The sequence below is a fragment of the Protopterus annectens genome, chromosome 6.part1 (assembly GCF_019279795.1).
Source record: "Protopterus annectens isolate FY-2018-M chromosome 6.part1, PAN1.0, whole genome shotgun sequence".
Classification (NCBI taxonomy): Eukaryota; Metazoa; Chordata; order Ceratodontiformes; family Protopteridae; genus Protopterus; species Protopterus annectens.
The window spans coordinates 204,894,981-204,922,931 of record NC_056738.1 but is presented as its reverse complement, the minus strand read 5'-3'; the positions used below and the strand labels follow the sequence as shown (position 1 = coordinate 204,922,931).

Below are 27,951 nucleotides of genomic sequence, written 5' to 3'. Positions count from 1 at the left end.
GTTTAGAGTCTGACATGGCTCCAGCAATTCTGACTTTGTGGGTTCTGTCCTTGAGCCAGTTTGCAACCCATCTTAGAACATAGGGGTTTATATTTAAGCTGGAGAGCTTGTCTATGATGCCAGAGTGGGGTGTTGTGTCGAAGGCTTTTGCAAGGTCAAGGTAGGCTGTGTGAACTACCTTACCCTCATCAATGGCCTTGGTGACTATTTCAAAGTCGTCGACCAGGTTCAAGAGGCAGGATCTGCCCTTAAAGCCGAACTGGGTAGGATCCAATGTCTGTAGGTCCCCAATGTCTCTGTTTATGAGCTCCATAATGATACTCTCCATAGCTTTGCAGACCAGGCTCATCAAGCTTATGGGGTGGTAGTTTCCAGGGTCCGTAGAAGCACCTCCTTTGTGGAGTGGGACCACTGTTGCTGTACGCCATTCTTTGGGTACATATCCTGTAGTAAGGCTGAGATTAAACAGCAGCCTTATGTGTGAGTTTAGCTCTTCTTGGAGTTCATGTAGCACGCAACCTGGTACACTGTCTGGTCCCATTGATGCTGTGTTTTTAGCTTTGGAGAGGGCGGCTCTCACATGGGCATCTGAGATGTCAGGGAGGCAACAGTCTGCTGGGATATATATTTGTCCTTCTGGGGGGGGGGGGGGGGATTTGCACCGAACCTGTCTGCTAGTATGTTGGCAATGTCTGTGGGTTCAGTGTATTTTTTGTCATTTTGGACTAACTGAGCATATCCGAGAGTTTCCACCCAGGTTTCTAACTTAACTAAAGAAAGCCTTGTGATTATCTTTAGTGTCTTGTGCAATTTTTCTCTCAAAGTTGGCCTTGGATGATTTTATGAGTGTTCGTAGTTTTTTGCTAGTACTGATCAGAGATGCCTTCGCTTTTAGAGATTTTGCTCTATCATGTAGTAGCTTCCTCCTTCTGTTGTATAGCTTATTAATGGCTGGGGTCCATCAGACAGGTCGCCTGCCTTTGGGGGAATGGGTCTTGGTTTTATTTGGGATTGCATGATCCATGCATTTCTGTAGGTGACCATAGAATGCGTTTATAAAGGATTCAGCAGAGTGGGCTGTGGTTTTCACTGGCCCGGGGGCCTTGAAGGATTCCACTTCGGTCTTAAGTGTGAAGTCAGCTTTTGAGAAGTTCTTCACTGTGGTCTTCTGTGCTGGGGGTGGGGGCGGGATGTGGATTTCCAGGGAGATTAACTTATGGTCCGATCTTACAAATGAGGGGTATACTTCTGGTATGGAACATTGTGTCCCCATTTTTGTGATGATCAGGTCCAATATGTTTTACCCTCTTGTGGAAGAGGTGACTAGTTGTTCCATAGAATTTGAGTTTATGAATTCTAGGAACCTTTGGGCTAGGGTGTTGGGGCTTGAGTAATGCTCCCAGTCTATGTTTGGGTAGTTGAAGTCCCCCAATATGATGGTGTTCGGAGAGACCTTCACATTCTCCAGTGTCTTTAGGAAGGCCGAGTGGGGTTCTTGAGTTTGAGAGGGTGGTCTGTAGCATGCCACAAACTGGAGGGCAGTTTTGCCTACTGTTAGTTGCACATGGACGGTCTCAAATGCTTCATGCATTGCCACTAACCTGGAGGTGTGGGTATCCTTGATGAATATGGATACTCCCCCTCCTTTTGTGGTTCGGTCCAAGTTCTGGGGCCGAAAAGCATGATATGAGGTATAACCTGGTAGTGCTGGGGTGCTCTCGGGAGCCTTGAACCAGGTTTCTGTCACTGCACAGACATCGATGTTCTCCATACTGAGGAGGGCTTTGACAGTGTGCATCTTGAGTTTTAGACTTCTGGCGTTTAGCAGTATTACCCTTAGTTTCTTTCTACTTGTGTTTTTAGGGAGGTGGGTTTGTCTTTTGAGCCCTGCTTAAAAAAGGCACTATGGGGGTGGCAAGAGCCTTTGCCAATATCCAAAAGCCCAGGGGTGACAGGTGCAAGCCGTCCCTTGTGAAGCAGCGTGGCTTGTCGAGCATGTCATCCCAAGCAGACAGACATTGGACACCCTTAGAATGACACCAATACTTAAGCCAATTGTTAAAATTGATAATTTTGTCTTTGTACTGTGGCATCATTCTTGGTGAGGGTAGGATGCTGCTTAAGGTCAGGGTCATACCGGCCTGGGCTACATAATCAGAGAGCTCCTCTATGTCTCTTCATGTAGTCCAGGGAGGTACGTCTCCGGTCATTTACACCAGCATGGACAATGAGTCCTATTTGTACCTGCTTTGGAGTGACCTGAGTGCTTGTGTTATGTGGCGGATTCTAGCGCCCGACAGGCAGCTTACTATGACCTTTTTCCTTGTTCAGCATGGTGAGCGGGACGTCAGTGTGTCTGACTATAGAGTCACCTATTACAAGTGTATCCGGTATGTTGTTTAGCCTTAAGGGCTGTGACTGTTTGGCACACTGACTTTGCGAACTATGTGTTGCATGTGTTTTGTTTTGAGGTAGTGGTTGCTTGGATGTCTGCTTTGGAGGTCTCTGTTGCTTTGGAAGATTTTTATTAAGAGCTTCTGAGTATGTTTTTGTGTGTTTATGTGTTTGGCTTGCAGTTGTGGTAGGTCTGTGTGAGACTGGATTTGTGGTGCGTGTGGTTACCTTCACCTCCTGACTGGTTATGCCAGTACTGAGTCGAGAGCGCTCAGCCTCCAGTTTGGCTATATGGTTGCATCTCACATATATTTGTATTTGTTGGGAGGAGGAGAGGGTTGTCTGTGTACACGAGGCAGTTGTAACATTGCTTCAAGATTCCCAGATTCACCAGCTGAACTGGAGAGGAAGCCAGCAACTGACCTTTCGACATACCAGGATACTATAAGGAACTGCTATCTGAATCACAAAGGACCTATAGGGGGATAGGGTACTCAAGGGGATTTTAAGAGGATGTAGTGCTTTTTTAGTTAAAACGTGCTTAACTTATACAAAATGCTTATAGGAGCAAGTGCAGGGTTTTTAGATTGAGAATAGAATGTTTATATTGAGAGTTAGAGCAGTTCCAAGGGAAAAAATGAAGAGCAGACTTTGTGGAGCCGGAAATAGTTTAAACCTGATTAAGCAGCTCTGTCCAATGCTGCACTATGTGCAAATTCGCACAAAAGCTCGCTAAAGCGCACTTTATAGCAGGGGGTTAGAAAGAGCTAGGAAATGGCCCAAAACTGCCAATAAGCTACAGGTTACTGGGCTGGAACCACTCCTTTAGGGACAGATAGGCTGCTCAGAGCTCCCCACTCCCACTGGTGAAAAGAAGCTTCCTCCTATCCAAACAAGGATATGGGCAACACGAACTATAACAGCCCAGAGATCAGCAATACCTGAAGACTGGACTATTCTAGTTCAGGAAAAGCGGGAAACCAGGATTTTTTTTTTCCTTACAAAGTAGCAGAAAATAGATACAGTAACAGTAAATGCTTTAAATCGGCTAGCGCACTTGTGTATAGCCTACCAGTTAATTTAAGCAAAAACAAACTTTAAAAGTGCAAAAAGGTTCAGGAAAACAAACAGTAATGCAGTAAATCAACTTTGCAGAGCTTATTTAGCTATAGAAACTTGCTTTTCGGCGAGAAAAAGCAGTCGGAAATAAGTAGCCAAAAATACTTACAAATCAATGGAAAGTCACTCTTACACTCGCTGCTGCTTGTAGAACTCTGCAGGACACCAAGAGGAGCTGTGCTGTCTGTCCCCTTTTTTGTATTTACAGTCCCTGCTATGAACAAACTATACAGTATTTAAAATATTTTAAATACTTTCCTTCCATACTGTGGTGTTTTCACTTTCAAAAAAAGTTCGCTGCAGTCTCAAATTCATTGAAGTCATCACATCCAATGAATACAGGCAGTATTCTGGCCAATTCACTCCCAAAACTGATAACCAGACCGTCCTAAAAACCCACCCATGCTGTGATGTCACAGCTCCCTGGTCCTTCCCCTACCCATACGGAAAGTAAAGGCTAGATGGAACAAGGAAATGGTACACCAGTCAAATCTCCTGCTGTGAGCTGTCAAACACAGGAGGAAACAGCTCAAATCACCCTTAGCACTTTGAAAGCTAGGGAAGTTAGATGTGGAGGAGGATGGGAGACTAGTTGTAGTACTTATTCAGGCTTCACAAAACACCGCAAATTAGCCATTCTAAAAAGAAGCCGCAGTAAAAAGCACTTTGAAAGCCTGTTCTGTGGCATTTGCCCTGTGTTTTAAGTAGTCACTGAACAGAATGAAATGTTACTTAAAACTGAAAGGCAGCAGTGTAAGCATGTAAATCAAAGCAGTGACAGTAGCTTTGGGAGGGAAGAGGCCTGTGTGTATTTTTTTTGTTTTTATACAGACCAGAACTGCATTGTGGGATACCTAGAGGCAGACTAAACTAGGATCACTTCAAGATGCTAGACCCCATGTGGTCAGACTCAGAAATAACATACAAAAATATTCAAAAACCTTTAAATAGTCCCAGAATGGTGTTAAAATGCACAAACTTTTGGAAAAGGCTGGCAGGTTCTATACTGACGCAGTACTGCCCCACACAGACCATAATGTGCGCACATATTTGAGCAAGGCGGTGCTGTTTATCCTCTAAACTACAGGAGCACACTTAAAAGGCCTAAGCCATTTTCTGTACAAAATCTTAAGCATAAATAAGTAATACACCTAGTTACAGGCTACAGCAGTTAGCCAGCCAATTATGTATAAAGGGATGCTGCTCAAAAACACACAGATAAAAGACAACTTGAAGTGTACAATGAGAAAAATGAGTTTGGTAGGATGATAGTAATCTGCAAGCACATGCTTAAATAATCCTCTCCTCAAACAATTACATCAGCTAAGCAGCAGATAACACTAACTCAGCACAATATATTCTGGTAAAGTAACAGTACACTGTCACAATGTGTGCATCCCCCACATACGATGTGCACACTCAAAGGTTCTTGGGCTCGGAGTAAAGCAATACAGCGCCTAATTCCCCAAAACAGCATCTATGGAGAATGGCTGGGGAATAAATAGGGGAGACATTCCATGAAGTACAAGCACTGTTCGGTGACAAACAGCATTATGTGTAGTGTGCATATACCCAACAAAAAGAGCTCACAATTTGTCCAAAACCAACTACAGCAGTTTCCTCCATTCAATACAGCAAGCAAATCAGAATTAGTCTTAAAACTACATTCACCACACCAATGGGCATATAACCAAGTTCAAACCAGTGAACTTAAATTTGCCACTTTCTGAACTGGTACAATTGGAACACTTAGGAAACCTCAATGTATAGAAGCAAATGTTTTTTTATAAAACTAATCCAATTCAGCAAACACCAAGGGCCACACCTGAGATTTTAGGCAAGTTAATCTAAAGCTGTTTCAGCATTATGGGGTGGCCAGAAGACTGACCAAACTCCTACTCTCCAGCTAGGACAGCAAATTAGTAGATGCACCACAACCAAAATGTGTCAAGATGTAGAGGGTAAAAATAACTAAAGGCTAATGACAAAAACTTGCCACAAGCCCCAATGAAGCAAAAAGTATGGCAACTAAAAGCACAAGCCTTGCTAATATAACAGCACATATGCATTTCCTAAAGGTCTTTTATCCATCCTGTTCCCCTTCTCTTACAGTAACACATCACTCCAGGAACTTACAATTTTCCTCACAGTCTTAATACAAATAAAACTGCACCAAAAGGAAGATGCCCACTTTTTCCTAGAGCTTAATCTTTGTCAGGAACACTAGGAGCAGGAAAAGTACAGTTGTGTACCTACCATAAATGTAGATGTTAGAGAGTATTCACTGCTGCAGTCATTACACTTGGGTTATCCTGCTGGCAGGCTACCCGCAGTCGGCCTGAAATCCAAAGTCTAGGTCCGGCGTCGGTTGCTGTCGACTCTTCCCTGACGTCAGTGTGCCAGGGGTATAAAAGATGCAGCAAACGCCATTTTCTTCAGTTTTTCTTGACCCAGATGTCAGGCGCCCACATATTGGAAGGCTAAAAATTATGCCAATAAGTATGCATGCACAGCAATAAACAGTTCCTTCATCTACAAGCAAATGCACCACATTAGGTTGTATAGGATAGAGAAGTACAGATAAGTCCCAGCAAAGAAAAGGGGGATGGTGGGAGGGTAACCTGGATTGCAACAGTGAATACACTCTAGCATCTACATTTATGGTAGGTACACAACTGTACTATGTTCATCATGTTTCACTGTTGCAGTCATTACACTTGGGTTGAATCCCAAAGCTGAGGTTGGGTGGCTGGGGTCTAAATAGGATTAGGAGAGGCTATAAGGCCCTGCAGAACTGCAGTGGCAAAGCCTGCTCTGGATTTAGAGTAGAGAGGTAAGTGGTAGTGCTTGGTAAAAGTGTGCACTAAACTCCAAGTTGCAGCCTCTAAAATGTCTTTGGTTGGTACTCCTCTGAGGAAGGCTGAAGTGGCTGCTGCTCTGGTTGAATGTGGCCTAATGCCTTTAGGCACCGATTCGCCATGTTGTGAATAGCAGAAACAAATGCATTGACCTATCCATTTTGAAATAGTCTGCTTTGAGATAGCCTTTCCTTGTGATCCTGCAGCATATGCCAATAGAAATTGCTCAGTCTTTCTGAAAGCTTTAGTTCTGCCCAAGTAGAAGCGTAGCTGCCTGTGTATGTCCAAAGAATGCAGGAGTCTCTCACCCTTATTCTGTGGGTTTGGATAAAAGGTGGGCAAATGAATTGTTTGGTTTAGGGCCACACTGGCCACTACCTTAGGCATAAAAGTCAGGTTCCTCCTCAGAGAAACCCTGTCGGGATGAAAAATGATAAAAGGTTCCACAGCCATGAGTGCCTGTAACGCAGACTCGTCTTGCAGAGGTTATTGCTAGGAGCAGAGCTGTTTTCCATAAGAACTTTATTTCAGCTGTGTTGGCTGGCTCAAAAGGTGGCAGTTTTTCCAAGACATAACTGAGGTCCCATGCAGGTACTGGTGCTCTCCTTGGGGGTCTTATGTTTTTGGCCTCTCTGAGGTACTGTCTTGGCAACGGATGTGAAAGGATGGGTGGTTCCGTATTGTAACGAGCTGAAATGGCAGAGGCATGGATTTTCATTGATGAAAAAGATGGGTCTTTGTCCAGCATCTCAGTTAGGTATTGTAAAATCTGAGGAATATTTGGTACATAGTGTCAATTCCTTGTGCCTGGTTCCAGGCACAGAATCTCTTCCACTTTTCTGCACAAGAATTTCTGGTACTGGGCCTCCTGGCCTCCAAAATAACATCCATCACTGCTTTAGAGAGAGTTGTGTTATGAACGGCCTCATTATCTACCATGCTGCCAAATTTAGGGTTCCGAGTTGTCTGTGCAGGATCGGATTGTTTCATTGGGTCAGTAAGTGAGGAATTAGAGGCAATCTCCATGCTGGGCCTTGAGACAAGCTCTTTAGGATAGGGTACCAGTGCTGGCAGGGCCAGTCTGGAGCAATCGGAATCATTTTTGGCTTCTCTTGTCTGACCTTTAGGAGTATCTTGGGGAGGAGAGGCAGAGGAGGAAAGGCATGTACTGTTAGGGTTTTCCAGCTGAAATATGGAGCGTCCACTTTCCATGCTTGCTTGTGATAAGTCTTTGTGCAGAATCACTGTAGTTGGCAGTTGTGAGGGATGGAGCGTCCACTTTCCATGCTTGCTTGTGATAAGTCCTTGTGCAGAATCTCTGTAGTTGGCAGTTGTGAGGGGAGGCAAATAGATCTACGTTTGGGCGCCCCCATTTCCTTGTCATGCTGAAGACTTGTGGATCCAGTTTCCACTCGTGGGGCTCAGTGAGGTTTCTGCTTAGTCTACCAGAGTATTTTTCTTTCCTGGCAGGAATTGTGCTTGCAAGTGTACTTGATAAGTCAATGCTGTGTCCCACAAAGTCATGGCTTGTCTACAGAGGGGGTAGGAATGTGTGCCTCCCTGCTTGTTTATGTACCACATGACTGCAGTATTGTCCATCCTTATCAGTAGTTGTCCTGGATGAAGTAGATCCTTGAAAGTTGTCAGGGCATTTTGAACAGCTAGCATATTTTTGATCGATATGAAGATGCATTTGGCTTGTGGGCCATGTGCCCCGAATACATTTTCCTGCCATGTGGGCCCCCCAGGCATAATCTGATGCATCGGTTATTGACTGCTTGGCTGTGGGTAGGGTGAATGGCTGTCCCTTGTCGGGGTGACAGGCCTGTTCCCACCATCGAAACTCCTGTTGCAGGCAAGGAATGAGAGTAATTAATGGTTTCCAGACTGTGACAATGTGGAGTCCAAACACTTTTTAGATACCATTGTAGTTTCCTCATATGCAGACTGGCATATGGAATTAGCAGAATGCAGGATGCCATGAAGCCCAAAGCCTGCAGAATTTTCCTTGCAGATAACTGGGTCTTTGTTACTAACATTTTGAAATAAGAAGTCAGTTGCCTTTGCTTGTCTGGAGTGAGATAAGCCATCTGGGCAGTTGCATTTAAGCTTGCACCCAGGAATATTATCTCTTGAGAGAGTACTAGTTTTGATTTCTATTAATTTGTGTACCCTAGGCAAATTAATAATCTTTTTACAAACGCCAGATGCTTTAGTAGAATGTCCTTGCTCTCTGCTTGAATAAAGCAATCGTCCAAGTAAGGATATATTTGAATTCCTCTGTCTGCAAAATGCAATTACTGGTGCCAGGCATTTTGAGAAGATCCTGGTCACAGTAGATAAGCCAAAGGGCAGTGCAGAGAATTGGTAATGCATTGAGCCAGCTATGAATCTGAAGCATCTTCTGCAAGATTGTCTGATTGGGAACGAACCAAGAAAAAAAGCTTGACAGCAAAACTAAATAAATCCAAAAAAGGTTCCAGGCAGCAAAAACTCTTCTAAACCAGTTTTATTAAGCGCTTTTCGTCATTCGAAGTAGAATGACTTCTTCAGATAGGGTATACATCACAAGTGTTAGCTTTTTATACTTTATCTACCCCTTCCAATTCAATAACTTACCAATTAAATTAATTAAGTCATTGCTATATTTAAAGGGGTACTTCACTACTTACTGTAGCCCTAACTCACAGCTCATTTAGTAAAAATAGTTTAAAAGTATATATACATACACATATAAATCCCTTGTTTCTCTTATGACAACATTCTATAGCATTTTTATTCTAAGTCTATACAAGTTAAAACATAGAAAAATATAAAAACATCAAATAAGTAGAAAGCAGTAAAAATTCTATCTAGAATACGATAGAACATTATAATATTATGCTATTCTAAAATATTCCCTTCAAGATTTGTTTGTAAGTCTAACATCATCTCTTTAAGCTTCTAAGCTTCAAGAGGCATGAAATGTTACAGTGGTCATTAAGTCCTGGTTCCATAAAGGCGTTGGTTCTAAATTGCCAGGATAATTCACGTTCTTCCAGGAGTAGGTTAAACGGGCCTCTTCTGCTGTCAAGTTGTACCTGGTCTAAACCTACAAATTTAACTTGTTTTAACTTGTATAGACTTAGAATAAAAATACTATAGAATGTTGTCATAAGAGAAACAAGGGATATGTGTATGTATATATACTTTTAAACTATTTTTACTAAATGAGCTGTGAGTTAGGGCTACAGTAAGTAGTGAAGTACCCCTTTAAATATAGCAATGACTTAATTAAATTGGTAAGTTATTGAATTGGAAGGGGTAGATAAAGTATAAAAAGCTAACACTTGTGATGTATACCCTATCTGAAGAAGTCATTCTACTTCGAATGACGAAAAGCGCTCAATAAAACTGGTTTAGAAGAGTTTTTGCTGCCTGGAACCTTTTTTGGATTTATTTAGTTTTGCTGTCAAGCTTTTTTCTTGGTTCGTGGTCTTTGTGGTTTCTATGGCATCAGAAATCTCTCAACTCTCCACGTACTGGAAGTTTAATGGAAACGGAGAGTAATAACAGCCCGTTACTTTTGGATCAAACATCAAGTTCAAACAACGAAGGTAACTTAACGGCACTCATTTTAGCCCCCTCACAGCGTGTAGACAACTTAGCGGCTAGATTTGAATCTAGCATAACACCTGTTACAGCTTATCCAACAAGTAGCAGTAACACGGAGATGGATATTACACCAGCCCAGCGTCCACATGGTATTTCCGCAGGAAGGGAAAGCGTACACAACGCTAACCAGGCGAGTAATGGAACAGATTCAAACCCAAACACTTCGAATGACTATAACCATAGGGGAAGTAGAATTTTGACCATGACAGAAGGAGAAGGCGTCGGAGAGCTTATAGGAACTCCCGGCTTCGAAAATTGGTTAACTGATACCAGCAAATTAAAACTGAAGCATTGGAACAGTACGGGACTTTTCGGCAGATGACGCCAACGAAACTCAGGTTAGTTTAACTAGCTTAACAAACAAACTAAAACTATTGGACAATAAACTGGTGAAAATTAAGAAGTTACAACTAGAGATTAATTATCTAAATGAGTGCATAAACGAGAACTTAGTGCCAAAGGGGCTGCGCTACCACATTTACCCTACAGGCTTAATAGTAAACTCTCTCTTTCATAAAGAACTGCTGGCTTTTTTTGATACGCAGGGGATTGGTTTGCTGAAATTAATGGTGAAACACTATGGGTTACAAGTAGTCGATTTATCAAACGAAGTTAAACAACTGAACATCGACATACTTGCAAACCCTGATTTCCCCCGCTACAAATATGAGTATGACAGGTCGTTCACCACAATAGATCAACTGCTAGAAAGGTTGAAATCTAACAAAACTAAAAAGATGAACAGGGACCGCTTGGCATATGCGAATGGCACAGCCTACCCAAAGCCACCTCCATCTCAAACCAGTTCAACTAATTTTAATGCTACCACAACGGACAGAGAGACTTGGGGAGAGATAGATAGCGAAGAAGGCACGACCAATAATGGAAAGACTTTTTCTAATCAAAGAAACTACCAGGAACTAAATAGAAACACATGGGCAAACCGTTTGAGAAGGAAGAGAGAGAGGCCAGACGATAAAATAGCTCTTTGGATAATTTTGATTACACATACCAAGGAGCTATCCCAAAGACAAACTCTTACAATCTGGACCAAGGTTTACAAAAAAACAAGCGCCCCTTGAACAAACCAAGGAGGTAACAAATAACTCTGTAACACCAGAAATTATCACCAACAGAGGTGGAGACTTTACCATCTATAATTTTTCAAGTCTAGAAATAGACTCTAGCTTTGTGGAACTATTATCTAAAGGCTACAACTTTATACCTAACCAACATATGGACTTGGTGGAGAACATTAAAGATTTGAAATTATTTGTCAGAAAGCTTAATTTAAAACTACTACTTGGTAATTCTGAATACACTAGACCTACCTATTATATCCCTAGCGACTATAACCCCCCATTACACCCAGCCCTTCAATTGTTTGAAGCAATCATGGAATTAGACTTAAGAAACTTGGCAAATAAGGACAGTAACTTATTCTTGAACAACACTAGTAGACCATCGAATATTACCCCATATGAAAAAGCTTTTCTTAAACTTTCCAAGACATTAAATGTTAGGGCGATAAAACCAGACAAGGGAGGGGGGCTCACCTTATTTGACCACTGTGACTATATTAACAGGGTTTCTACTATTTTAGATAAACAAGCATATCAAAAAGCAAGTATTAATGAGGTGAACATAGCGTACAAGCAAATCAAAGGATATTTTAGTGACCTCTTCATAGATGGATACATTGATATAGATATGTATAATTACATAAAGACAGAATGGCCAAAAATACCTGCCTTCTTTGCTACACCTAAAATCCACAAAAATTTGTCTAACCCCCCTTTTAGACCACTGATTGATGGAAGAAATTCCATCACATATGGTAGCGCAAAACTAGTTGACAATATTTTAAAAAAATACCTGGCGAAAGAAATTCAAATTTGCAAGGACTCGTGGGCCTTCCTTAGGAAAGTGAACGACCTAGAATTTAAGGAAGATTATAACTTCCTAACAATAGATGTGGTAGACTTGTACACCTCAATCCCACATGATATAGGATTGGAATGGGTAAATATTTACTTGGTTAAGAAAGGAGCCTCTAGCAATGAGGTTTACCTAGTAACAACTTTATTAGACATAATTTTATCCAATAACTACTTTTTATTCAACAACGAGTTATACTTGCAAAAATGTGGAGTGGCTATGGGGTCCCCAGTAGGTGCCAGCTTTGCAAACACAGTTATGGCATACTGGGAGGGCAACTTCCTCTTAAATATGGAACAATTTACATCTAACATAGTATATTACACACGTTACCTGGACGACATTTTTATTTGTCTCCAGGGTGATAGGAACATAGGGATGGACTTGGTAAAACACTTGAACAACACTACCAGTTTTCTTAAATTTACATTTGAGTTTCATGAGAACAACATCAATTACTTAGACATTACCTTGGTTAAAGACAAAGTGAATAAACAATTTTACGCGAAGATACACAGGAAAGAGACATACTGTAACTCCTTCCTGCACTATACAAGCTTACACCCCTATACACAGAAAAAAGCAATTGTAAAGGGGCAGGCAATTAGAGCGGCTCATATGGTTACACGAGATGATGACTTCATACAGGAATGTAAATTATTAGAAGAAATGTTTACCCGTAGAGGTTATCCTAGGACATTCCTCACAAACATACTAGATGAAGTTAGTATAAAGAGGGAGAAAGGTGTCATCTCACCTTTGTTGAGTATAAAGAGTTCTAGAAATAGCTTAGAAGAGGCTACAACTATTGGGACAAGCTTGAGTTTAAACTGGGAGGAGAACAATGAGAGTAACCACAATAAGGAGATTACACCTAAAGATGGAGGCACTAGGTATGTCATGACTTTCAGCATAGAAAGTAACATTATAAGAGACATTTTATATAAAAATTGGACTACACTCCTTCATGACAGAAAATGTTCTACAATTCTTGGCTCAGTCCCTGAGGTGACTTTTAGGAAAGGTAAGAACCTTAAGACCCTATTAGAAAGTAAACCTTTTAAAGAGAAAGGAAATGAAAAGGGGTCTTTTGGCTGTGGAAATTGCAACTATTGCAAATACATTAAGATAGGTAGTAAACATATGATAAATAACAGGACATATGTATTAAACCATAAGTTAAACTGTAATTCCAAGCTAGTGGTGTACGGAGCACTGTGTTCAAATTGCACAAGCTTTTATATAGGGAAGACAGAAAGTAGATTGCGAGATAGAATATATGAACATACTAACGCTATCGCTAGAATGAAAGCTGACAACGCTTTAGTTAAACATATCTCATCCTTCCCTAGCCATACTTTTAAATTTGTAGGTTTAGACCAAGTACAACTTGACAGCAGAAGAGGCCCGTTTAACCTACTCCTGGAAGAACGTGAATTATCCTGGCAATTTAGAACAAACGCCTTTATGGAACCAGGACTTAATGACCACTGTAACATTTCATACCTCTTGAAGCTTAGAAGCTTAAAGAGATGATATTAGACTTACAAACAAATCTTGAAGGGAATATTTTAGAATAGCATAATATTATAATGTTCTATCGTATTCTAGATAGAATTTTTACTGCTTTCTACTTATTTGATGTTTTTTATATTTTTCTATGTTTTAACTTGTATAGACTTAGAATAAAAATGCTATAGAATGTTGTCATAAGAGAAACAAGGGATTTATATGTGTATGTATATATACTTTTAAACTATTTTTACTAAATGAGCTGTGAGTTAGGGCTACAGTAAGTAGTGAAGTACCCCTTTAAATATAGCAATGACTTAATTAATTTAATTGGTAAGCTATTGAATTGGAAGGGGTAGATAAAGTATAAAAAGCTAACACTTGTGATGTATACCCTATCTGAAGAAGTCATTCTACTTCGAATGACGAAAAGTGCTTAATAAAACTGGTTTAGAAGAGTTTTTGCTGCCTGGAACCTTTTTTGGATTTATTTAGATTGTCTGATTGGTACATGCAGGTATGCCTCTTAGGTCCAAAGTTACAAGCCAAGCGTTCTTGCCCAGCATGGGCAGAAGCTGCTGCAGAGTTAACATTTTGAATATTGGAACGTTCAGAAATGTATTTAGAATAGACAGGTCCAGTATTGGTCTCCAGGCTTTGTCCTTTCTGGGTACCAAGAAAAGTCTGGAGTAAAATCCTTGTCCCTGCTCTTGCTGTGGTACTAGTTGAATGGCCCTCATGTCCATGAGGGATGAAACTTGTTTTTGTGCCTCCACCCACTGACTATGGCAGGTCTGGCATACCTTTTGCCCTTGGCAGGGTGTGAAAGTGGAACCTGTAGCCCTGGGACACTATATTCAAGACCCATTTGTCCTGGGTGATCATGTGCCAATTTTGAGAAAAAAGTGCTAGTTTTCCCCGTAAAGGGGCTGCCAAAAGATAAGTGCTTGGTGCTGGAACAGGAAAGTCATCGGGACCGTTTCCTGTATGGCTGTGATTTGTCTTCTCCGCTTTTGGAGGTAGAAGCGCCCCACTCTTTAGGCCTGTATGAGCCCTGGGGCATCTGTATCTGCCTCTTTGTGGCCTGTCTGACACTGGAAAGGACCAATTCTTTGTAGGCCAGTTCCTGCTAAATCTGGGCGGCTGTACCTGTAAGAAATCCTTTACCGTTTGCATAGATTTCGCTTAATCCTCCATTTTCTTCAACACCTCCTCTGCTTTAACACCAAATAAAACATTATACTGTAATGGAGAATCTAGTAATTTTGCTTTAACATGATCAGGCATATTCTGTTCCTTTAACCAAGCATGCCTCCTAATGACAGAACCCGTAACTGCGGCCCTGCAACAGGCCTCCAAAGAATCAAAACCACACTGCAATGTATGCTTTCCCACTTGTTCAGTAGCATGCAATAAATCCTACATTTCCTTATTTTCTGCACAGTCAGAATTTGACAACATTTTCTGTTTTAGCAGTGACATTAAAAGTATTGCTGATATTCAAGCATATGAAATTGACAGTTTAAAGCCCTCACAGCCAAAGTAGCAGAAGTGTAAACCTCCCCCCCCCCCCATCTGTCTAGCGCCCTTGAATCCCTATCAGGGGGGATAGGGTTTCTTGCAGTAGAAGCCCTGACCCTTTTGGGATCCTGAGAAATAGTTTCTGGGTCAGCAGCAGCAGCAGGGATTTTATAAAAAAATTTATGAGAATCTGGAACCCTGCAGTATCTGTCTGGTTTGACAGGTGCAGGGGGTAAAGAATCAGGAGAAAGGCCGGATTCTGAAAATACATCATCTGCAATGTCTAACACAGGAGGAATAGCCAGAGGCCTGTGTTGAGGTAGTAAAAGAAACTAAGCCTTTTCTTAGATTCTGAAGAGTCTTGGCTCTCCCAGTGGAAATGCTCCCTCATGGTATGCAGGGTTTCCCCAAAAGACAAATCCTCAGGCGGGGAGGCTGAAGGGATAGATTCTTCCTGCTTGAGGATTCTGATGCTAAAGAGAGTATTCCTGTTCAGAGGAGTCAGAGGAAATGGAAACCTGGTCTGAAGATTCATATTCTGTCTCTTGCCTAGGCCTCTTGTCAGGAGGGGGATGGGAACCCCTGATCAAGGTAATTAGGTCTTCAGCCATTTTGAGCATCTGTTTTTTAGGCATGGAAGTCTGTCCAGGAGAATGCTTTACTTGTTTCTTTGTCTTTAGAGCTGCTTTAGTCTTTGCTTTGGAAGCTGAAGTAGGCTTTACATAGAACTGCGTAGGTCTGAACACACCCTCAGAAGCAGATACCTGCTCAGCGGCTCCGGACCCATCTGAGGGAATAGTTTCAGAGTGACCAATACCTTGAGTATCCAGAGGCCTAGCTGGCTCCAACGTGGGAGTAGTCAGCGGCCTGTGGCTCTGAGGTAGCAGGTGTCAGGGGCTGCGAAAGCACCTCACTGAAAACCGGTAACTGGCTTAGCGGAAGCCTAGTAGTCGGTTTTGGACCTTGGATGCCTGTCCTTTTCTTTTTCCTTGCGGTTTTTACAAACTCCGGTCGTCAGTTGTTCCGACGGCATTATATAATTGAATCTTCGGCCAAAGTAATAAGCAAAATCGTACAGATGCTTAATAGTGCGTTGGTTAAATCTAGCACAAAACTGACAGCTAGCAACGTTGTGATCAGGGCCTAGGTAAGGAACACAGTAAGAGTGAAACTCCTTGAGGTATTTGCTTCCCAAAGAAATACAATTGTTAACTTTTTCTGACATCAGTCTGGAGCAAGAAAAAAAAGTTTCCCCAACGGAGTACATAGCTTTAAAGATGACTTCGGATCTGAAATTAGTCTTTGAAAATCTCAGGAGTTGGCCGACCGGCACTTGCAAACTGCTTTTGCTTCAGGCACCGTGCGGCAAGACTGACTGAAGAAAATGGCGTCGGCTGCATCTTTTATACCCCTGGCGCACTGACATCAGGGAAGAGGCAACAGCAACAGACGCCGGAGCTAGACTTTGGAATTCAGGCCGAGTACGGGTAGCCTGCCAGCACGATAATCCAAGTGTAATGACTGCAACAGTGAAACACGATGAACATCAGCAATGGTCCAAGAGAGCACCCGAAGGTATGAGAAAAGGGGAAAGGATTACCAACGATGGTAGAGAGAGAATACCTCACGGTAAAAGTGGTAAAGAAAGAAAGGAGCAGAAAAACCTGAGGAAATTACATACGCTAGATGCAATAGGGTAAGAGACAATGAAATATAAACAGACAGAAAAGTAATGTGAAAAACTAATAAACATAACTGTACTTAACTCAGAAGTAGCTTGACACGACCGAATGGCAACGTGGCAAACAAAATCTGAGGTAACAGGGAGAGGGGGATGTGGGTAAGAGTTTAGCTTGAGAGTTTGAAGCGGACGCGAGCTTGGAAAATGGCTGGCTTGGTTCAGAGGCTGAAACCGATAACCATGCGTAAGGAATGAACGAGGATTAATATCAGATTTACAGATTTGGTAAACACATTTTAACCAGCCAAAAATCACTCATTATTCGTGTGTTTTTCAACAAAACTATCATGGTGCCTGCCATATTAACATCGTATACTCGCATCTTTCTCAGAATTCATTTCAAACTCCTTTAATGAGTCAGGCCAGACACAGCTGATGTCTTTCTATCCCACTGACATACAATGAAAGCAGTACCAGTCATAGGCATCTCCCACACCTTCTGTAGGAGTGCTTGCACCATCCTCCAGAATTACCATTGTATGCATTTTTTCAATGCTTTAAGCTATTCACAGCAGTCACAGTTCCAGCCAAAAATAGAGATACTGCAGCTTTTGAGGACCATCAGCCTGTATACTTCTACAAGCACTATCCGCTTTTAACATCCCAAGAAGAATGCAGACAAAAGGAGCAATGCAGGACTTATTGCTCTTAAAAGGGGTGGTCCTGCTTACCCAGTGTCTATAGTTCCCCCCCCCCCAACCCTGCATGGAGGGGGGGGGGGGCACTTCCACACGAATCACTAAACAAAAGAAGTGTGGTAGGGTTTAACCATTTTACAGGCCCAATCTGGGTCAGTTGCAGATTTTGAAGGACAGTCACCAACAAAAAAAATGTAGATGTACCAAGTTGGTTTATACTACTACGTGTGTTAACCTTCAGTGTAAGGATAAATGGAAAGTTCTTAGACCCAGTAAACATGCAAAGTGTCATCAGTATAAGCATATGCAATATCACTAGCATCATTATTCGTGTCACTTATGCCGTCAGGACAGCTCAGTTTAAGTTCACTAGCTTTAGTTTAGCGGTTAAGTGACAGTGGTGAATTGATAACTTGAAACTGGAAAGTCACAAGCCTGCCAACAAACACGGCATTAAAAGTCATGAGGAAAACTTGCAGAGACAGCAGATGTCAAGTCTTAGCCCCATGGCTGAACTACAGAATGGAAAAGGATTGGCAGACTTGAAACTAAAGTTGAAAGATGGGAGATAACACCATGAGGACTAAGGGACAGTATTTTGGGAGGGCATGTTCTACCACTTACGGAATTAAGCAATTCAGAAGTGCAGCTGATTTTACTGAAATCCAGTTATGATTTTTTGGCATAAAGAATGGCCTCATGATTTCAAAATGTGCAGACTGTTCATCAAGCCCGCTGTATTCTAGTATTACTCAGGACAGGGCTGGCTGGCAGTAGCCTACAAATATCTATCCTCCCCACAGTTGCAAAAACAAAAGAAAGCCTCATGCAAAGAAAAATCGCACCCCCCCCCCACCCCATCAGCAGTACCAGCACTCAAATCACTAATACTACAGAGGTCAACAATTTTGTAAATGCAAGAAAGAAAACAGGGCAATAAGCTGGTTAAACCCATGCAGCAGTAAAAGCAGGTTTCCGGACCTTTTTTCCGGGGGGCAGGCAGCAGCTCATATATGCATATCAATATAGTAGAAGACGCAAGTACAAAAGCCTTCTGTGGAGACAGCTTGCAGTGTCATTTTAAAAAGTAGATTTAATCCCACAAGGGACTCTGGGACCCTGTAAGCAAGTCCACTTTGAATAAGGAGACTGCAAGTAAGGCAACCATGCTGCTCCTTCAAGGAACATCTTTGTGGTCATGCACTACACCCACGCCAGAACTACTTCCCTGCTCACAATACTGTATCAGATACCCAACATTGAGCTCATCATCCAGACTAACCCCACAGAGTTCTTGTTGGAGTTTAGGCTATGGTCAGAAAAGATAATTAGTTTCATTAACACACAATATTGCAGATTAACTGTTCCTGGCAAAGTGAGACTCCCTTCAATTCAATATCTCAAAGTACTAAACATGTCTGCCCAGTCAAGGACATCAAGTTATCACCAGTTGACACAGGATCAAGAAACTGTCAGTTGCACAACTTACAGTAGATATGAAGCTTTAGCCTTAATACAACTCCACTGATGCAGCTAAAAGTAAAAAAATGCACGTTTTAGAAACAGAAAGCACACTTTGCATGATGAGAATGTAATTACAGGAAAACACTTCATCTTAGAATTTTATCCTTTTCTCTCAAGCCCATCGTGCATGCCCTCTTGGCATGAAACATGATCTCGAATCTCACACAGGCCAGACTGCACCACACATACCTGCTTGTTGTACTGCATGATACCAAGGGTGGGAAAAACCCAGGTACTGGCAGGAGGGATGATTTCACTGTCGGCAAAGTTCATCCACTGAATGACCTGGGCAGCTGATTCCTTGGAGACGCCACGTAAAGCATCATTGCTGACTGGATAAAAATAAACCACAAAGTAAATGTACAGCATTTCAATTACAGGTTTAACATTAAAATTTTCTTGATGGTACAGAGTACTTCAGACAATTAATACCAAGTCCCTTACCAATTGCTACCTCAAGCACAACTCAAAAGACTACATTTCCACTAATCTACTGTTCAGAGACCAGAATTGCTAAACCCCACAAAAAAAGAATTTATGTACTCACCAAAACATTCCATCGCAGTAGTTATACTTCATTTTTCTGCAACCTGTGGGTATACGGATCCGTATCGGATCAGAGCCGGCAACTTTTTCTCTAGCATCTGCTCCAAGCTCCGAGCTCCCCCCTTACCCATAATGCCCTGCCATCTCCTATATTCCCTCAGACAAGAGTTTGCTGCAACTAAAAACATAAGCAACTCAACCCAATAAACCAAACCTGAAAAGACAGGACAAGGTCTGGGAGACTGAGGGAGGGAATGTTGCAGAAAAATGAAGTAGAACTACTCAGATGGAATGTTATGGCGAGTACCTAACTTCTTTATCTGAAGTAGTTAACTTCATTTTATCTGCTGCAACCTGTGGTACAGAGTCCACAGCTACTCCGATCCTGGGAGGCCCTTATGGAAGGATATTCCCAAGCACCGCAGAGCCAAAGGTTGCTCTACCCCTCAAAATCAGATCTATTTGTAATGGGAAATGAAGGTATGTGAATGCCCCAGGTCGCTGCTGCACAAATATCGTCCAAAAGCACCCTAAACCAAAAGGCAGCAGAAGTCGCCATGAACCTGCTAGAGTGAGCCTTAACAATACCAGGAGGAGATAAACCTTTTGCTTTGCAGGCATGTGAAATACAGAGTGATCCACCTGGCCAAAGAAACTTTAGAAATGGCTTTTCCCATAAATGCTTTGGAAAACAACACAAATTAGTCAGTCTTGCGGAAAGACATTTCTATGAAGATAAAAACTAAGCTGTCTATGAACATCTAACAAATGCGAGTTTGAATTCACCTTTATCTTGGAAGTTAGGAAAGAAAACGGGCAGATTAATGGACTGGTTTTTGTTTGCTTCAGATGCGACTTTAGGTAGGTAAGAAGTGTTAGTACGGAGGGAGACCCTATCCTTATAGTAGGCCAAATACGGAGGCAGACAGAGCTTGAAGCTCAGAAACTCTCCTAGCAGATGTAATGGCGACTAGAAAAGCGGTCTTCCAGGATAAAAATTTCAAGTCCACCGAAGCTGCAGGTTCAAAAGGATGAGCCACCAATGCCTGTAAAACAAAAGTAAGGTCCCAAGGAGGCACTGAATCCTTGACAGGTGGACGTAACAGAAAAGTACCTTTAAGAAAAGCCTTACACAGCCTAGAGGAGGCTAAGGAAATGTCTTCACCAGTGTGAAAACTGGAAATGGCTGCCAACTGTACTTTTACTGTGGAGGAACTAGCTCCTTGCTGAAAGACACCAGACAGGAAATCCAACACCGCTGGAACAGGGGCGGTAAAGGGATCTATTTTTCTCTGTGAAGACCAAATGGAAAAGTGTTTCCATTTACTGCAATAAAGTTTCCTAGTGGAGTCTTTAAGAGAAGCCACCAGAATGGATTTTACCAGGAATGAAAGACCGGGAGTCCTGGCAATTAACGGAACTGGAGCAACCAGGCTGTCAGTTTGAGGCTGCCCAGATCGGGCGGACGTGCCCCCGACGGATGGGAGATTAGATCCGGGCAGGGATCCAGAACCCCCCTGGGGAACTAAGATGAGAACAAAGGAATGGGAACCAAACCTGACGAGGTCAGAACGGGACAATGAGGATCACTTTGTACCGTAGTCGGCAAGCTTTCTGAAGAAACTTTGGAATGACTGGCAATGGTGGATAACCATACAGGAGCTTGAGGGGGGGGGGGGGCAAGCATGGACTAGAGCATCTCTGGGGACTTCCCCTGGGGAGGGAATCAGAGCAAAGAACTCACTGCACTTCGCATTGGAAGGAGATGAAATCGCAGCAAGGCTGACCCCATGCAAGGAAGATCTCCTCTGCTACCACCACTCATACGGCATCAGAATAGACCAACTCAATCTGTCCACTAAAATGTTGGAGCACCCCAGGATGTGCGTTGCTATCAGAAACTGACCGGTGGAAATCACCCATTCCTACACTCGTGGCCTCGCAACATAGGGGGTAGGATCTGGTTCTCCCCTGCTTGTTGATATACCAGACAACCGACATGTTGTCTGAATTGCAATCAATCCGAGAGGGAGGACTGTGTGAAAGGCTTCCAACGCTAAAAGCACTGCCCTCATCTCTAGAACACTGATGTGCGACCATCTCTGATTGGGACCATATGACTTCGACTGTCCTTCCCAAAGTGTCCCCCCCCCCCCACCAGAGTTGGGAGGCGTCCGTGGTCACTGGCTTGGACTGGAGAGGATGCAAAGGGGCGTCCTTTTGATATCTCTGTTGAACTTAACCAACAAAGAAGAGACATCCAGCAGACGTGACTGATCTTGATCGGAGATTCCATGGGCAGGTCTAGCCAAGACCACTGAACAGCCAGAGACCACTGAAGAACCCGCATGTGAAGGCACGCACAAGGGAGAATCGATACGGCAGCAGCCATGGAGCCCAGAGCCCGGAGAACCTCGCTCACCTTTGGAGACTTGGTGTTCGCTAACTGAGCTATGTGGCACCTGAGGTGTAGGATCATGTCTGGAGTTAAGAATATCTTCATCTGCAAAGTGTCTAGCCGTGCCCCAATGAAGTCTAGAACTTGTACTGAAACAACTGGGATTTGTGAACATTGACTGCAATTCCCAGTAGATCTGCCAACCGAATGAAATAATCTCGGGCCAGACACAAGTGATGCTTGCTGGGCACAGCAAAGAGCCAGTCATCCAGGTATGGAAACACCTGAATACCCTGAAGCCTCAGGTGAGCTGCTACAACTGCCATTACCTTGGTGAACACCCTGGGGGCTGTGGTGAGACCAAAGGGTAGGGCTCTGAACTGAAAATGACTGGCTCCCAGCCAGAAATGTAGAAACCTCCTGGTGCTTCTGTGTATTTTGATGCGGTAGTAAGCATCCTGGAGGTCTAACGAGCACATCCAGTCGCACTCAGAAAAGGTAGAATGGACTGTAGGGTGACCATCCGGAATTTGTTTGGCTACCGACAGGTTTAATGTTGACAGGTCTAGAATGGGCCAGAAGTCCCACATCTTTTTTAGCACCAAGAAGAACCTTGAGTAGACACCTGATCCGGACTGATCAGGGGGAACCTGTTCGATGGCTTGTTTGAGAAGCAGCTTTGAAACCTCTAGAGCTGCAGCCTGCCTGTGAGCGGGTGGAACATCCGGGAGGTGTTTTGTAATATTTGGAGGGGCAACAAATGGAATAGAGTAACCTCTGGATATTATCTGTAAAACCAGCGATCTGTTGTAATGGACTCCCATGCGCTGGGTGTAAGGACAATCGTCCCCCGACTGATTCCAGAGTAGGACAGTCGGGCAACCCCTCAGGGCTAGCTGACTGTGTCTATCAGAAAAAGGTTCCCCTAGATCCGAAATTCCTGGGACCCCCTCTACCTCGGGGTCGGCGTCAATCCTGTCCCCCTCTGCCTCTGGGGGAATAGTTGTCCGGAGAATCCCAGGAACAGAACCACATCTTCTGCCCTCGGATTCCTAGAGAAGGACCGCTGAACGTTAGAGAAGCGGACTATGACGGCAGACAGACTTCTGGTCCTTTTCGCTCTGAACAAGTGTGTCATGTACTGTTTTCCCAAAAAGGGAAGAACCGTCGTAGGGAGTGTTGATAAGACACCTTGAAAGAGTCCGCGAACTGACAACCTGAGCCAAGCATGACTCCTCATGGCTATGTCTGTCCCAGACGCCCTAGCTGCTGCTTCCGTGGCACAGGAAAGGAGTTGCATCGATGTGTTTGAGACGGACTTCAGAATAGACATTTTCGCAGAGAAAAACTGTCTGTCCTGCGGAGATAAAGACGCTGGGGGTGACCCGGCGCAGTCCGAAGCAAGGTCTTGCTGAAGCAGAATCACGTGCCAAATAATTCAGCGCACGGATAGAAAAGGTCGCTGAGGAATAGACGCACTTCCCAAACCTATCCACTGACGTGGACTTGTCTGTAGGGTGGGACTGAACTCTCCTGTGCTAGTTCCTTCTTTGTGGCTGCTGCAACCAACATAGCATCAACTGGGGCTCCTTTCGACCAAGGTCGTCTGTCGGAAGGGGGAAGATAAAACCTTGTCAGGGTGTTTGGGGATGGGCTCTACGGTGTCAGGATCCTTCCATGCTCTCGTGGTGATGAGGTCCACCAAGGTGTATGCTGGTGAGGACACCCAGGAAGTAGATGGGCTCGTGCCAAAGGCTTCCAGGAACACAGACTCATCCCCAGAAGGTTTTGGGGCTAAACAACCTCCCCTCTGGCGGAGGATCTCCATAATTTCTCCCCTCTGGCGGAGGATCCCCATAATTTCTCCGGAGACGTCTGAGAGGTGGAGAACATCGATATCTGTGCAGTAACAGAAACCTGGTTCAAGGCTCCCGAGAGCACCCCAGCACTACCAGGTTATACCTCATACCATACTTTTCGGCCCCAAAACTTGGACCGAACCACAAAAAGAAGGGGAGTATCAATATTCGTCAAAGATACCCACACCTCCAGGTTGGTGGCACAGCACGAAGCATCAGAGACTATCCATGTGCAACTAACTGTGGGTAAAACTGCCTTCCAGTTTATAGCCTGCTACAGCCCACCCTCCCAAACCCAGGAACCCCACTTGGCCTTCCTGAGAATACTGGAAAATATGAAGGTCTCTCCAAACACCATAATTGGGCGACTTCAACTACCCAAACATAGACTGGGAGCATTACTCTAGCTCCAACACCCTAGCCCAAAGGTTCCTAGAATTTATAAACTCAAATGCTATGGAACAACTTGTTACCACTCAAACAAGAGGGGAAAACATACTGGACCTGATCATCACCAACATGGGGACACTATGCTCCAGACCAGAAGTGTATCCCTCACTGGTAAGATCAGACCATAAACTAATCTCACTGGATATTCACATCCCGACCCCATCCCCTGCCCAGAAAACCACAGTGAAAAACTTCTCTAAAGCAAATTTCACACACCTCAAAACCGAGGCGAAATCCTTCAAAGCCCCTGGGCCTGTGGAAAATACGGCCCAGACCGCAGAATCCTTTATAAACGCATTCTAGGAACACCTTCAGGAATGCATGGATCATGCAATCCCAAATAAAACCAAGACCCAATCCTCCAAAGGCAGGCATCCTGTCTGGTGGACCCCAGCCATAAACAAACTATACAATAGAAGGAGGAAGCTACTACATGATAGAGCAAAATCCCAAAAATGGAAGGCATCTCTGATCAGTATTAGCAAAAAACTACGGGCACTCGTAAAATCGTCTAAGGCCAGCTTCAAGAGAAAAATTGCACAGGACACTAAGGATAATCACAAGGCTTTCTTTAGTTATGTTAGGAACCTGGGTGGGAATTCCCAGATATGCTCAGAATTAGTCCAAAATGACAAAGAATACACCGAGCCCACAGACATTGCCAACATCCTAGCTGACAGGTTCAGTGCAAACTTCTCCCCCCTCTCCGCACCAAAAGGGCAAATATCTATCCCAACAGAGTGCTGCCCCCCTGACATCTCAGATGCTCAGGTAAGAGCCGCCCACTCCAAAGCAAAAAACACAGCATCAATGGGACCAGATGGTGTCCCGGGCTGCGTCCTACATGAACTCCAAGAAGAGCTAAACCCAAACATAAAACTACTGTTCAATCTTAGCTTTACTACAGGATATGTACCCAAAGAGTGGCGTACAGCAACAGTGGTCCCTCTCCACAAAGGTGGTGCCTCAACAGATCCTGGAAACTATAACCCCATAAGCCTGACTAGCTTGGTCTGCAAAGCTATGGAAAGGATCATCATGGACCTCATAAATAAAGATATTGGGGACCTACAGACACTGGATCCTACCCAGTTTGGCTTTGTTAAGGGCAGATCCTGCCTCTTAAACCTGGTTGATTTCTTTGAAACAGTCACCAAGGCCATTGACGAGGGGAAGGTGGTCCACACAGCCTACCTAGACCTCGCAAAAGCCTTCGATACAATACCCCACTCGGGCATTATAGATAAGCTCACCAGCTTAAATATAAACCCCTATGTCACTAGATGGGTTGCAAACTGGCTCAAGGACAGAACCCACATGGTTAGAATTGCTGGAGCCATGTCAGACTCCAAACCAGTTACAAGTGGCGTCCCACAAGGCTCAGTCCTGGGACCTCTCTTGTTCGGTATATATTTCTCGGCGGTACAGGCCAACACAGAAGGACTGTGGCTGACCAAGTTCGCAGATGACTGCAAACTGGGTGCCATAATCAACTCTCCAGCCGACACAAGCATCCTCCAAAAGGGCCTCATAGAAACAGACAACTGGTGCCAGAGCCATGGCCTCAAGCTAAACGCCAAAAAGTGTATAGTCATCCCCTTTGGCAAAAACAAAGTGCCCACAAATTACCACACAGGTGGTAATCCATTAAGTACCTGGGGACCCAAGTTGATAGCAATCTCTCATTTGACAACCACGTGGCCAAAGTGGTTAGAAAAACATTGTATATAGCCCACCTAATCATGAAGGGATTCACATCTAGATCAGGGGAGGTCATCGTACCTCTTTACTCACCCCTCATCAGGCCCATAATTGAGTACAATGCCCCTTTTGGGATGTACCTTACCAGACACCTGCAGCAACTGGAAAGACCCCAAAAGTGCCTCACCAAGAGGATCAAGGGGCTCAAACAGATGCCATATGCTGCCCGGTTAAAGAAACTCCAGCTCTACTCAGTGGCATACCGCCTGCTCAGAGGCGATCTGTGCCTGAGGTATAAAGCCATGTCCAACCCAGAATTAATGGACATGCTGCACCTCAAAAAATCCAAATCCCATCGAGCTACGCGCTCGAGAGACTTGAACCTCAGCACTGAAATAAATAGGACATGCTGGAGGGACAGATTCATAACCCAGAGGCTCCCTTCACTCTGGAATAAAATCCCAGTCCAGGTTAGGCAGAGTCCCACATTGACTCTCTTCAAGAGGAATCTTGATGAGTGGATGGGAGATCGTAGGTTTACCCCGGCTGTCACTTCTGTGTCACTGTTAGACAGAGGCACAAAACCTCAAAAAACGCATAGCAAAATTAATTTAAAATGGGTGGCGAAAGCCAAACACACTCTGGCTAGGCTTATAAATGCCCTAGGGCAGATAGCCTAGTATGAACCTATGAACCTCAGAGGAGGGAGGTTGAGTCCCTGTCTGGGTGAGAAGTGGAACACTAGAGACAGAGGCAGATTCCAGCATGGCAGCAGGGAGAAGGCCTTTGGCTACTAGCTTGGCCTTGCGATCCTTAAGTGCCCTCGGATTAAAACCAGAACAGATAGCACATTGAGTGGACAAAATGTGCCACTCCCAAGCAAATTACATAGAGTGTGTGACCATCAGCCGAGGAGAGCTTATGGCCACACACACTAGATTTTTTGAAGACTGGCTTCGGCTGATCAGCCATAGTTCTGCACCCAAAAGTACAAACACTACCTACCAGAAAAACCATACAACCCAGGTAGGGGAAGGGCAGGCATAGCTACTACTACTCTACAAAAACCTTTTTTTTTTTTAAAAATCGAAGCGAGACACCAAAGGGGAGGAAGGGAAAAATTTCACTCTCACATTAGATACCAGATACCACTTACGATCCCTAATCTCAGAGCAAAGGAGACCACGATGCACACTACTGGCAAGGCAAACCAGATCTGAGGGAAGATAGGAGATGGTATGGCATTATGGGTAAGGGGAGGAGCTCAGAGCAGATGCTAATAAAGAAAAAGTTGCCGGCTTGGATCCGATACAGATCTGTATACCCACAGGTTGCAGATAAATAATGAAGTTAACTACTTCAGATAGAGTTTTTATGGGACAGACTAGCAAAATGCATCAGGGGACCATGACCTGTTAGTTGTGTATTTTTAAACATACTTCAAACTTTTCCTACAAAGAAAATCTCCACAGTACAAATGTAGGGGTAACCCTGATCAGCCAATTAAATTGTGAGGTTGACAATTCAACTGGACATAAAGTTACAATTTCTATACAAACAGGAGGTAAACTCCAGTCTCAACTACTGCATTTCAAATTTCCAGGCTTTGCATATTTACGAAATTCAGACCGCCCATACGTAGCTGCCATGTACAATACACAGAAATGACTGCCATGCCTCAAGTTAAGGCAGCAGTACTTGCATGTAGTGAAGCTGTTATTCGATTATCCATATTCATTTTAAATCACCACAGAACCAGAATAAAGCTGGTAATCTGAGTACCTACAAATGAGCAAGACAGTACCCCCTTTTAATCCTTCCCCTGCCTAATGTAACAGTACACAAATACACAATGGGATGTGCTTCTATATCACAGATGCAGTATTCCTTAAAAAAAGACAAGTCTTGCCCTGGGCAGCGCATTGCTTGGGCAGCATAGATGAGCTTGAAAGAGAGATCCAGTTTGCGTAACACGTCACATTTATGCTCCCCACACAAAGTAGGGCATAAAAACAGATGTCTGTACACAACTACCCAAAATTTCTTTTGCTGCCAGTTTGAGCATTTTGTTGCAGTACTGACTACTCAGCACCAGATA

General features: G+C 43.6%; 1 protein-coding gene across 1 annotated transcript in view; it reads right to left on the bottom strand.

Moving 5' to 3' along the window:
• Positions 1-27,951, bottom strand: part of EEF1G (eukaryotic translation elongation factor 1 gamma) — a gene marked incomplete at its 5' end in the record, with an annotated part of 807,249 nt that overhangs the window by 340,434 nt on the left and 438,864 nt on the right. The window contains 1 exon segment of the mRNA XM_044075667.1: positions 19,089-19,231. Within this exon segment, the coding sequence (XP_043931602.1) occupies positions 19,089-19,231 (143 nt within the window).